The sequence below is a fragment of the Sus scrofa genome, chromosome 16, assembly GCF_054392235.1.
Source record: "Sus scrofa isolate SSC_HxYL_T2T_F1_AM1 chromosome 16, Sscrofa_HxYL_maternal_Yorkshire_Landrace_v2.0, whole genome shotgun sequence".
Taxonomy (NCBI): Eukaryota; Metazoa; Chordata; class Mammalia; order Artiodactyla; family Suidae; genus Sus; species Sus scrofa.
The window spans coordinates 34,781,842-34,795,054 of NC_139398.1; the positions used below are offsets into that span (position 1 = coordinate 34,781,842).

The 13,213-nt window shown below is 37.6% G+C and overlaps 1 protein-coding gene across 2 annotated transcripts in view; it reads left to right on the forward strand.

Annotated features, from left to right (window-relative positions):
* WDR70 (WD repeat domain 70) overlaps positions 1 to 13,213 on the forward strand; it is a 290,519-nt gene that overhangs the window by 116,052 nt on the left and 161,254 nt on the right. For both annotated transcript variants that reach the window (XM_021076961.2, XM_021076962.2), the window contains exon 9: positions 4,309 to 4,385. In XM_021076961.2, the coding sequence (XP_020932620.2) occupies positions 4,309 to 4,385 (77 nt within the window). The remainder of the gene's footprint in view (positions 1 to 4,308; positions 4,386 to 13,213) is intronic.

The following is a 13,213-nucleotide window of genomic DNA, read 5'->3' on the forward strand; positions in this document are numbered from 1 at the left end:
TGTGTGTGTGTGTGTGTGTGTGTGTGTGTGTGTGTGTGAGAGAGAGAGAGAGAGAGATTATGTTTGAAGTGTACTCTGTGATTGATTTGGTATGTGTGTCAGCTTTTATACCAAATTCACATTGTTTTAATTATGATGTTTTTTGTATTATGCTCCATACTTAGTAAAGCTAATCTTCCTGAATCATTTTGGAGATTTTTTTCTCACATATTTATTCTCATTATAGATGTATTGTGGAATAAAAATTGTTGATACATTTTGAAGTAGAGATTTTCCCCCCTGTTTGGTTTCTTTTGCCTTGATTATTTGCAAATACTTTCTGTTCTCCTTATTTTCCACCAGCTTTTTTCCACTGTCTCTTACTGTGTTTTCTTTCTTTTTATTTCTTTCCTGAAGAGAGGCTGTCATTTCCCGCTGTCTTTTCTTTCTTATTAAGCACCTGTTTACTATGTAAGACTGTGCTAATTCCTAGGCAGTGAGTTAAAGTTGAAATAAACAAAGTGAAATAAATAATATATTTTAAAAGAAGAGACAAATTGATAAACCTCATCAAGAAAAAGAGAGGGCTCAAATGAATAAAATGAGTAATGAAAAAGGAGAAATTACAACTGACTCCACAGATATACAAAGGATCTCAAGAGGCTATTATAAGCAACTATATGCCAATAAAATGGACAATGTAGAAGAAATGGACAGATTCTTACAAAGGTACCACCTACCAAGACTGAATCAGGAAGATATTGGAAATATGAACAGACCAATCACAAGTACCAAGATTTAAAATGTGATTAAAAATCTTCCAAAAAACCAAAGTCCAGGACCTGATGGCTACACAGGTAAATTCTATTAAACATTCAGAGAAGAGTTAAAACCTGTTCTACTGAAACTCTTTCAAAAAATAGCAGAGGAAGGAACACCCCCCTAGCTCATTCTATGAGGCCACCATCACCCTGATACCAAAACCAGACAAGGATACCACAAATGAAGAAAAATTAAAGGCTGGTATAACTGATGGAAATAGATGCAAAAATCCTCAACAAAATACTAGCAAACGTATTCCAAATATATATTAAAAAGGTCATACACCATGATCAAGTGGGATTTATCCCAGGGATGCAAGGATTCTTCAGTATTTGCAAATCAGTGTGGTACCCACATCAACAAACTGAAAAATAAAAACCATGCAATCATCTCAATAGATGCAGAAAAGGATTTTGACAAAACTCAACACTTGTTTCTGATGAAAACTCTCCAGAGAGTGGGCATAGAGGGAATCTACCTCAATGTAATAAAAGCCATATATGGAAAACCCACAACTGATATCATTCTTTTTTTTTTTTTTTTTTTTTTTTTGGGATATGACCTTTATTGAGCTTATCCACCTAAGTGGAAATAATGTCTGTACAAAACCAAATGTTTGTTACTATAACTTCTGTCTGTTGTTGTTGTTGTTGCTATTTCTTGGGCCGCTCCCGCGGCATATGGAGGTTCCCAGGCCAGGGGTTGAATCGGAGCTGTAGCCACCGGCCTACGCCAGAGCCACAGCAACGTGGGATCCAAGCCGCGTCTGCAACCTACACCGAAGCTCACGGCAACGCCAGATCATTAACCCGCTGAGTGAGGGCAGGGACCGAACCCGCATCATGGTTCCTAGTCGGATTCGTTAACCACTGCGCCACGACAGGAACTCCTGACATCATTCTTAATGGTGAAAAACTGAAAACATTTCAAGTGAGATCAGGACAAGACAAGGATGTCCACTTTTTCCACTATTATTCAACATGGTTTTGGAAAGTCCTAGCCATGGCAATCAGAGAAGAAAAAGAAATAAAAGGAATCCAAACTGGGAAAGAAGATGTAAAACAATCACTGCAGATGACATGATACCAAACCTAGAAAATCCTAAAGACAGTACCAGAAAACTGTTAGAACTCATCGGTGAATTTGGCAAAGTTGCAGGCTACAAAATTACACAGAAATAATAAAAAAAAAGAAGAAAGCAATTGCATTTATATATACTAACAACAAAAAGTCAGAAAGAGAAATCAGAGAAACCATCACATTTCATTGCATCAAAAAGAATAAAATACCTAGGAATAAACCTACCTAAAGAGACAAGATACCTATACTCTGAAAACGATGAGACATTGATGAAAAAAATCAAAGATGACACAAACAGATGGAAAGATATACCATGCTCTTGGATTGGAAGAATCATTATTGTCAAAATGACTATACCACCCAAGGCAATGTACAGATGCAATGCAGTCCCCATCAAATTACCAAAGACATTCTTCACAGAACTAGAACAGAATATCTTAAAATTTGTATGAAAACAAAAGAGACCACAAATAACCAAAGCATATTGAAAAGGAAAAAACAAAAATGGAGGAATTGAGCTTCCTGACTTTAGACAATACTATGAAGCTACAGTCATCAAAACAATATGGTACTGGCCAGACAGACCAATGGAACAGGCTAGAAAGTCCAGATGTAAACCCAAGCACCTATGGTCAACTAATCTATGACAAAGGAGGACAGAACATACAGTGGAAGAAAGATAGCCTCTTCAGTAAATGGTGCTGGGAGAACTGGAAAGCTACATGTAAAAGAGTGAAAGTAGAACACTATCTAACACCATATACAAAAATAAACTCAAAATGGATTAAAGACCTAAATATAAGGCCAGATACTATAAAACTTCTAGAGGAAAACAGAGGCAAAATGCTCTTTGACATAAATCACAGCAACATCTTGTTTGATCCACCTCCTAGAATAATGACAGTAAAGATGCAAATAAACCAATGGGACCCAAGCAAGCTCAAAAGCTTTTCCACAGCAAAGGAAACCATTAAAAAACCTGAAAAGACAACCCACAGAATGGGAGAAAATCTTTGCCAGTGATGCAGTAGACAAAGTCCTAATCTCCAAAATATACAAACACCTCAATAAAAAAATAAACAACCCAATTGAAAAATGGGTGGAAGACCTAAATAGACATTTCTCCAAAGAAGATATACAGATAGCCAACAGGCACATGAAAAATGCTCAACATCACTAATTGTTAGACAAATACAAATCAAAACTACAGTGAAGTACCGCCTCACCCCAGTCAGAATGACCATCATTAACAGGTCAACAAATAACAAATGCTAGAGAGCGTGTGGATAAAAGAGAACCCTCCTTCACTGTTGGTGGGAATATAAATTAGTACAACCAGTGTGGAAAACAGTATTGAGGTATCTCGGAAAACTAAGTATAGAACTAACATATGATCCAGCAGTCCCACTCTTGGGCATATCTGGACAAAATTCATTCAAAAAGGTAGATGCACCCCCACGTGCATCACAGCACTATTCACAATAGCCAAGACATAGAAACAACCTAAATGTCCATTGACAGATGAATGGATTAAAAGATATGGTACATATACACAATGGAATACTACTCAGCCACAAAAAAGACATACTAATGCCATTTGCAGCAACGTGATTGGAACTAGAGATTCTCATACTAAGCGAAGTAAGTCAGAAAGAAAAAGACAGATACCATACGATATCACTTATTTGTGGAATCTAAAATATGGTACAAGTGATCCTATCTACAAAGCAGAAACAGATCATGGAAAAGGAGAGCAGACTTATTCCTGGGGGAAGGAGGGAGGGAGTGGGATAGACAGGCAGTTTGTTGTTTTTGCCATTTTTTTTTTTTTTTTTTTTTTTTTAGGGCTGAACACAAAGCACATGGAGTTTCCCAGGCTAGGGGTCGAATTGGAGCTACAGCTGCTGGCCTGCACCACAGCACAGCAATGTCAGATCTGAGTCGTGTCTGTAACCTACACCATGGCTCACGGCAACGCCGGATCCTTAACCCGATGAGCAAGGTTAGGGATAGAACCTGTGTCCTTGTGGTTACTACTCAGATTCGTTTCCACCGAGCCATGATGGGAACTCCAGTTTGTCCAGTTTGGGGTTTTTGGAAGCAAACTGTTATATTGGAATGGATGGGCAACGGGGCCCTACTGTACAGCACAGGGAACTGTGTGTGATTGGGTCACTTTGCTGTACAACAGAAATTGAAGAAACACTGTAAATCAGCTAGAATCAATTGAAAAAATAAAAAGAAGAGACAAAGTAAGACATATTAGGAAATAAAACTGATAAAATGATATCAGTTTGTAATTAAAATAGTATGTTTTGGGGAGGACTACAAAGTTTTACTGTTAAGCATATGTCAGCTTCTGGTCAGTTTGTTTATTTACTTGCACATTTTTTAAATGATCTCTCTCCCCCCTCCTTTTTTTTAAAGGGTCACACAGCAATGCTTCATACTGGCTCATGGCATCCCAAAATAAAGGGAGAATTTGTTACTTGCTCAAACGATGCGTGAGTATTATTGATAATTCATCTAATATATTCATATCTTTCAATGTTTTTGTTTACATTTGTATTGTGACAGTCTTGCCAGTAGAGTAAGAGACAGGATTTGTAGGAATTCTAGTGTTTATATATTCTTCTTCTTTGTCTTTAGCTGACAGTATAAGGTTTGCTTAAATAAATATGGAAGCTATTAAAGGGAGAGTTGGTATACTTTCCAGAAGAGTTTATCAGGGAGCACAATGGATCAGATTGATGCTATTAAGTGGAATCAAATGACTTTAAAGTTTGTTACTTTTTATAGCAAAGGCTGATTTCCATCTGAATCTAATAGCTTATATAAATTTGTTTAAATGATTGTTTCTTGGAAGTAATAACTGAAAAACTTGATTAATGGTTAAGATTCTTTTGCATTATGTTTATTGGCTTAGGACTCAAGGATAGTAAAGGGAATATTTGAGCAGCTTTTTCCTGCATGGTTTGATTGCACGATTAATTTTTACTGTTAAGAATTGTTCACAAGAATGAGCTATTTGTAATTTACAGAGAAAATTGCAATATGCAGTCTTACAAGTTAAAATACATATGTGGTATTATTTAGGTGAAATGCTATTATATTTTAGATAAAAGAACACCTTGTTTTTAAATTGTTTTCCATCCTTTTGCTTTCTGATATTTATAGTTTGCCTTAGTAACTTGCAGAATTGCTGGTTGTATTCTTTGATATTTTATGTTTTCTAGAATTAATCTTTAGACTAACAGACAACAGATGTAATTTCATATCCAATGAGTAATTTAAAAAATGGTCACAGAGTTCCTGTTGTGTCTCAGAGGTAACGAACCTGACTAGCATCCATGAGGACGAGGGTTTGATCCCTGGCCTTACTCAGTAGATTAAGGATCTGGTGTTGCTGTGAGCTGTGGTGTAGGCTGAAGATGAGGCTTGGATCCTGCATTGCTGTGGTGGTGGCGTAGGCCAGCTGCTACAGCTCTGATTCAACCCCTAGCTTGAGAACTTCCATATGCTGCAGGTACAGCCCTAAAAAGACAAAAAACAAATACAAAAACAAAAACAAAAAACCAACCCCCAAAAACCAAAAAACTTGAACTAAAAGGAACTAAAAATTGGAAGTATACAGAATATGACTGAAATAGGATATACGTTTGATTAAGATTTCTCATAAACAGAAGTATGTAGTTTTCTTTTGTTTTTTTAATTAAAAAAATTTTTTATGGCTCCACCTGCAGCATATGGAAGTTCCTGGGCCAGAGATTAAATCTGAGCTGTATTTGTGACCTACACTGCAGCTGCAGCAACACCAGACCTTTAACCCACTATGCCCAGCTGAGGTTTGAATCTGCGCCTCTGCAGCAACCTGAGCTGCTACAGTCAGATTTTTAACTCACTGTGCCATAGCGGGAACTCTTGTAGTTTTCTTTTTTGTCGTTGTCTTATTATCTTTCCAAACATTTAAATTATGTGTGTTTAATACTCACAGATATAGAGAACAGACTTGTGGTTGCCAAGGGGGCCGGCTTCAGCGAGGGAAGGTTTGGGAGTTTGGTATTAGCAGAGGCAAACTATTATATAGAGGATGGATAAGCAACAAGATGCTACTATATAGCACAGGGAACTATATTCAATATCCTATGATGAACCGTAATGGAAAAAAATATGAAAAAGAATATATATATATACATATATATATACACACACACGTATAACTGAATCATTTTGCTGTACAGCAGAAATTAACATAACATTATAAATCAATTATACTTCAATAAAATTTAATAAAAATTATGTGTATTTAAAGTCTTATTTTAGCATCAGAAAACCAGATTTAGCAGCTAATCTAAATAATGTTCCATGGCCAATTATGGTTTATCCTAGGAATGCAAGGATATTTTACAATTAGGAAATTTTATCATTAAGAAATTTTTACTATAAATCAGCATTTTAAAAGTGAAAGGTGAAAAATCATATGATTTTATTATATGATAAAATTGATATTTGATTAAATTTAGCAATCTTCACCAGTAAAAGTTCTAGGAATAGGAAGCAATTACTAAAACCTGATAAAAACTATTTACCAAAATTTGAAGTAAATAGTTATTATATACTAGAGTACTGAAGCTGCTTGCATTTTTTTTTTTTTTTTTAATGGTCACACCCTCGGCATACGGAAGTTCCCTTGGCCAAGGACTGAATCTGAGCCACATCTGTCTGTGACCTACGTGGCAGCTGTGGCAAAGCCAGATCTTTTAATTCATTGTCCTGGCCCAGGCATCACATCTGTGCCTCAGCAGTGACCGGAGCCATTGCAGACTGATCCTTAACCCTCTGTGCTACCGTAGTAACTCCTGAAGCTACTTGCATTTAAATAGGAAGCAAAACAGAGATGCCTACAACTATTTAGAGACTTTAGGCAGTATAGTAAGATTAAAAATACCTAAATTGATATTAATGTGGAAGAAAACAACAAAAAGCATAGAGGATTTAGGCTATTCTGGTTAAAAACTTAAGCTGAATAAAAGCAATTGGAAAACAAACTGTTTTGTCCTCAGAACTATTAAGAATCAGGCTGAATTGTGAGCTCTAATAGTTGCTAACACAACAACTTTTATGACGTCCACAGAGGCTTTTCCCAAATTGATTTACAGGATATGTTGTGAATTAGTAGTTGAAGAAAGATACTCCATCATCAAATAAGTTTGAGAAACTGTGATTGTTTTATGTTCTGAGGTCAGTGATCTACAATAAACATTTAAATGGTTTTATATTAGGTGTATTTAACTTTGTTAATCCTCTAAACAGTTTGGATAAAGTTCTAAATCATGGCATTATTTTATGGGGTATAAAATGTAGTTTATCCCATTCCGTAGGAGAGCAGTTCTTAGTTCCCTGCCCAGATCACTGACTTACTGGTATATTGTACATTTGAAAATGTGCTCCACTGTCTTTTTCCATTGTACAAATTGGGCTTTCTTTGTCCCTCGCTCTATATGAGGATAAGTGGGCTTTAACCGTAGACACTCCCATTATGCATATTCTTTTTTTTTGTCTTTTTGCCTTTTCTTGAGCCGCTCCCGCAGCATATGGAGGTTCCCAGGCTAGGGGTCTAATCGGAGCTGTAGCCACTGGCCTACACCAGCACCACAGCAACATGGGATCCAAGCCGAGTCTGCGACCCACACCACAGATCACGGCAATGCCAGATCCTTAACCCACTGAGTGAGGCCAGGGATCGAACCCACAACCTCATGGTTCCTAGTTGGATTCGTTAACCACTGGGCCACGACGGGAACTCCCATTATGCATATTCTTTACTACCTTTTAGAGAAATCTGTCACTAATATATTCAGATGATTTGCAGTTTGATTGATTGTTTCTTGGTCTTTGACTCTTAGGGTAGTAAGTAGCAATGGGCTAAGTGCAGGAGATCAGTCCAGATAGGTACTTCAATCAATAAATATAGTGTGTGTGCTGTGTGCCAGGAACACAGTGATCTAAGTCTCTGCCTTCGTGGGGCTCACATTCAAATGGAGGTGAGTGCTACGAGACAGACAAGGTACAGATACACTAATAAATTAATATCGTTTCATGTAGTAGTACGTGTTCAGAATAAGGTAAAACAAAAGTATAGAGAATAAAAGGTAAGGGTCTACTGTATGCAGAGTAGTCAGAGAGAAAGTCTTTGAAGAAGCACACCTTTTAGTTGCGACTTATACCATGCACATGAGGCATCCCCTGGGAAAAGAGCTTTCCAGGCCAACATAGCAGCATATTTCAAGACCTTAAGAAGGGAATATAACTGGAGTTCCCATTGTGGCTTAGCGGTTAACGAATCTGAGTAGCATCCATGAGGACGCAGGTTCGATCCCTGGCCTCGCTCAGTGGGTTAAGGATCTGGCGTGGCCATGAGCTGTGGTGTAGGTTGCAGATGTGGCTCAGATCTGGCGTTGCTGTGGCTGTGGTGTAGGTCAGCAGCTGAAGCTCTGATTTGACCCCTGGCCTGGGATCCTCCATATGCCGAGGGTGAGGCCCTAAAAAACAAAAAAACAAAACAAAACAAAAAACACAAAGAAGGGAATCTAATATAGCATATTTTGGGGGTCAGAAAGTCCAGTCGTGTTGACATTTTGTCAATTAGTAGGAAAGGTGAGAATGATAGCTGTTGAATTTGAGGCGGAAGGCAGGGACTGGATCATATAAGGTGTCGGAGGTTAAGGTTTAATGGGCTATAATTTTAATGTAATTGCAAGGCAAGCTTTTGAAGAGTATGAAGTCCATACTATAATATAATTGAAAAGTCAAAATCAGTAGGAATGATTTAATAACATCTCTTTAGAGGGTGATAAAATTTTCCAGTGAGCTAACTTGAGGTAATAGCTAATGATAACTAACACTTATTCAAAATTTTGCAGTAAACTTTACATGTGCTAAGCATAAAACTTACATTTTATGTTTTCCTCACAGCAGTAGAGTAGGTAGGTAGTCATGTTATTATGTATTTCAGTGAAGAATCTGGTTTTGGCTTTACCAGGGATACATGGTTCTAAGTGACTGAGCCAGGGTGTGAACCCACTATGTCAGGTACTTTTTAAGTGGTTGTCACAAAGGTTGTGGTGATTGATTTAAAGGTGCACACACAGCATACAGATCCCTCCCATGTTCAAGCACTCACCTCCTTAAGAACATTCTGCAATATTCTCCCTCATTGACAGGACAGTTCCCTTTACCTTGGAGTCTCTGGTAGGGGACCCTAGTGATGATGATATCACATTATCTGACTGTGACGAGGAGCCGGTGAGTGGGTCTTTACACTGCCTGGGCAATACTAATTGGTTTTTGAAATGTGGAGCCATTATAGTTCTGTTGGAGGAGTGGCCTGACATAGCCAGGGGTGAACACTATTTAGGCTTGAGAGTTTTCCTTGGTCTCTCTTACTAACTTAGGAGTTAGTCTGGCCTTCCCCATCCCTCTGCCCCATATTCCCAAGCAAAAACTAAACAAGGAAAACATGTGCTATGTATCTTTTAAGATTTAAAAAAAATTATAGTGGATTTCATTAAATTAAGGAAATTTTGAGATTCCTGTTGTAGCTCAGGGGACATGAACCCGACTGGTATCCCTGAGGATGAGGATTTGATCCCTTGCCCTGTTCAGTGGGTTAAGGATCCAGCATTGCCGTGAGTTGTGGTGTAGGTCACAGATGTGGCTCAGATCTGGCGTTGCTGTGGTTGTGGAGTCAGCTGGCACCTATAGCACTGATTTGACCCCTAGCCTGGGAACTTCCATGTGCCACGGGTGTGGCCCTAAAAAGACAAAAAAAAAAAAAAAAAAAAAAAGGAAATTTTATCTGTTTCTGTTTCTAATTTTATTGTAGATGTTCAACTTGATCAGATGTTTTCATGGGATACTTGGTATAATTGTGTCTTTTTTTTTTTTTTTTTTTTTTTTGTCCGTTGACATAGAGAAGTACATTGATACATTTCAGAATGTCAAACCATTCCTGCTTTCCTATGGTAAATCATTTGTGATCACCTTGTATTTTTTAAAAATATATTGTTCTATTTAGGAAACATGAACTTTATTTAGGGTTTTAATTTTATATTGACAAGTAAAATGAGACTTTAAAAATATTATTTGTATTGTTTTTATTGGGTTTTGGAACCAAGCTTACATTGGCTTCTTAAAGTACAATAGCTTTCCCTCTTTTTCTATTATCTGGCATCCATGTCCAAGTTCTTAGTCATGGCTGTGAACAAAAGCCTCATAGAACTGACAGGTGGATTAAAGTCCATACCCAGGCTTCTAATGTCAACATTATTTTGTAGTTTGTTTTATTTTTTTACTACAATTTCTCAGATTTTTTTGAGAAAATATGTTTAATAATAAAAAAATTTAGAAGTAAGAGTAATTTATTTTTTTATTTTTTATTTTTTGTCCTTTTAGGGCCACACCTACAGCACATGGAGGTTCCCAGGCTAGGGGTCTAATTGGAGCTGATGCTGCCAGCCTGCGACAGAGCCACAGCAGCGCCAGATAACAAGCCACATCTGCAACCTACACCACAGTTCAGGTCAATGCCGGATCCTTAACCCACTGAGCAAGGCCGGGGATTGAACTGCAACCTCATGGTTCCTAGTCGGATTCGTTTCCACTGTGCCACGATGGGAACTCCAAAGTAAGAGTAATTTAGAAGCTAATGCTTTGATTAAAAAAAAAATTCTCATGAAAATATCCATGATAAAAGGTAAAATGTACTAATATTGCATCTGGACCAAGTTCACCCTTCAAGGAAAGGTGAGTGGACCTGGACATATGAAGTAGGATGTGGGGAGGAGATGCAAAGGAGCATGGAAATGGGATCTTGGGGCTTCAAATATAACTTGATGTAACTCATTTTGAATAAATGTCCTTAGAAATATTTTTCTATAAAAGCAAGAATAAGTCTTGAATTGAGGTATCAATATTTAAAAACAATTACCAGCTATCTACTCTAGTAGGTCAGGGTAGTATATATTTATGTTTGGAGATCAAAAGCTCCCATTGTTTAAATTAGATAATTAGGATCAAGGATAATGTTTTCGTCTTTTTGGTTTTTTTAACCCTAAGACCCTTAGGGTTAAAAGATTTTAATTTTATTATTGGAGAAATGCTGGGTTAGTAGGTTAAACAAAGTAAAATTGGCGATACTGTTGATTATACTTCAGTGTAATTGTGAAATGACTGTTTCATCATGTGAAACTATAAGCTACTCTAAATAGGTTTTAGGGTAAAATGAACAGCCATCATATATTGATTACTCTCCTTCACACTTGAAAACCACATGGATTGTTAGGAACAACTAGCATCTGATCAGGCATTGTCAGAATTCTTGGATCTGATACTATGAAATTCATCCTGGGTTAAGAAATATTCCTGTCGTTTAGAAATTAGTTCACTGAGGGCCTTTGGGTAAAAATCTGCTCTATACTTTTTAGTGTGTCTCATAGCTCAGAGGGCTACCCAGCTTCCCATTGATTTATCTCATTCTCCTCTATTTTGTGAGCATGACAGAGAAACATCAACTGCACAACTTACAAACTCTTCACTCTCTCAGAGATTTTATTAAGGGTTATTTAGGAGTTAAACTAGGATCATTTTGTCAGGATCCAGTAAGCTCATATTAATAATATCCTCTTCTCCCTCTTTGCCCCATTCACCTTTATTTCTCCTGCGTTCCCCTCCTTTTGGCCATCTGGAGAACACGTATTTTGGATAATATGGCCGTGGTGAAATAGCCTCTAGATTAAAGTTGTTCACCTCAACACCTCCTGTGTCATCACAGTGTTACATATTTAGTGCTGACACACAGTGAATGTTTGCCAGGCAGGCAATGTTTGCTGCAGGAGGAGAGGGAGGAGCCTGGCCATCCCAGTGCCTGCCATTCACGAAAGGAGCACATATTACACATAAATTCAGATGCAGTAGGAGTGAGGAATTGGACAGCATTTTTGAGAAACTATTCCATTGGAGGCCAGGGTGGCACATAATAGTTTGTCCTGGCCTCATACACCATGTTAAATTATGGGTGTTTCTTCTGACTATGAGTTGGAAATGCTAGTGCTTTAACTTTTTGGTTTCAGGAGTTTCGGTGTGAAACATGATCCTGGGATCATGTTCTGGGATCATATTCTTGCTTTAATTTAGAACTGGAATAAAAAGAGAGAGAGAGAGTAATATGGCAATCTTTTTGGTTTCCACAAGTTTACAAGAATGAAACACAGACAGTAAAGCAAAGCTTATTACATTATGCTTGGAAGTAAATGTTAATGAAAACCAGATGGTAATGAAGATAAAAATGCTTACTTATCCAGAGGAAGTCATTTCTGTTTGTGAATTTATGTGATCTGATACGGAGCATTTTATACTTTGAATTGTCAAAGAGTACAGAATGGGAGCACGAATGATCCAAGTATAATCTGAGTCCTTTGTACAGAGTTTGTATTAAGCAGATTCCAGCTCAGCACACAGCTCTGTGTGTAGATGCTGGTGAGTGAATCAGATACTTCCATTCTATATGTATATATAGAAAGAGAGATTGAGAATATGGATGTGACAAAATAAATATTAGGGTACATGGCATTGATGAAAAAAAAAAAAAAAGAGGGAGTTCCTGTCTTAGTGCAGCAGAAGCGAATCTGACTAGGAACCATAAGGTTGTGAGTTCGATCCTTGGCCTCGCTCAGTGGGTTAAGGATCCAGCGTTGCCATGAGCTGTGGTGTAGGTTGCAGACATGACTTGGATCTGATGTTGCTGTGGCTGTGCCGTTGGCTGGCAGCTGTAGCTCCAATTTGACCCCTAGTCTAGGAACCTCCATATGCCGCAGGTGCAGCCGTAAAAAGCAAAAGCAAAAAAAAAAAAAGGTCTATAGGTATTTATTGTACTACTCTTTTAACTTTTGTGTAGCTTTGAAGCTTTTCCAATTAAAAAATTAAGAGCATCTTCATGTGTATTTTTTTATTTTATGATTTTTATTTTTTCCATTATGGTTGATTTACAGTGTTTTGTCAATTTCTACTGTACAGCAAACTGATCGGATATATATTATCCTCCATCCTGTTCCATCACAGGTGACTAGATATAGTTCAGTGTGCTATACAGAAGTATCTCATTGCTTATCCACTCTAAATGCGATAGTTTGCATCTATTACCTCAGACTCTTAGTCCATCCCACTGCCTTCCCCTTCCTCTTGGCAACCACAAGTCTGTTCTCCAAGTCCATGAGCTTCTTTCTGTGGAAAGGTTGATTCGTGAAGAGAATCTCTTTAATATTGGCTTTATGGA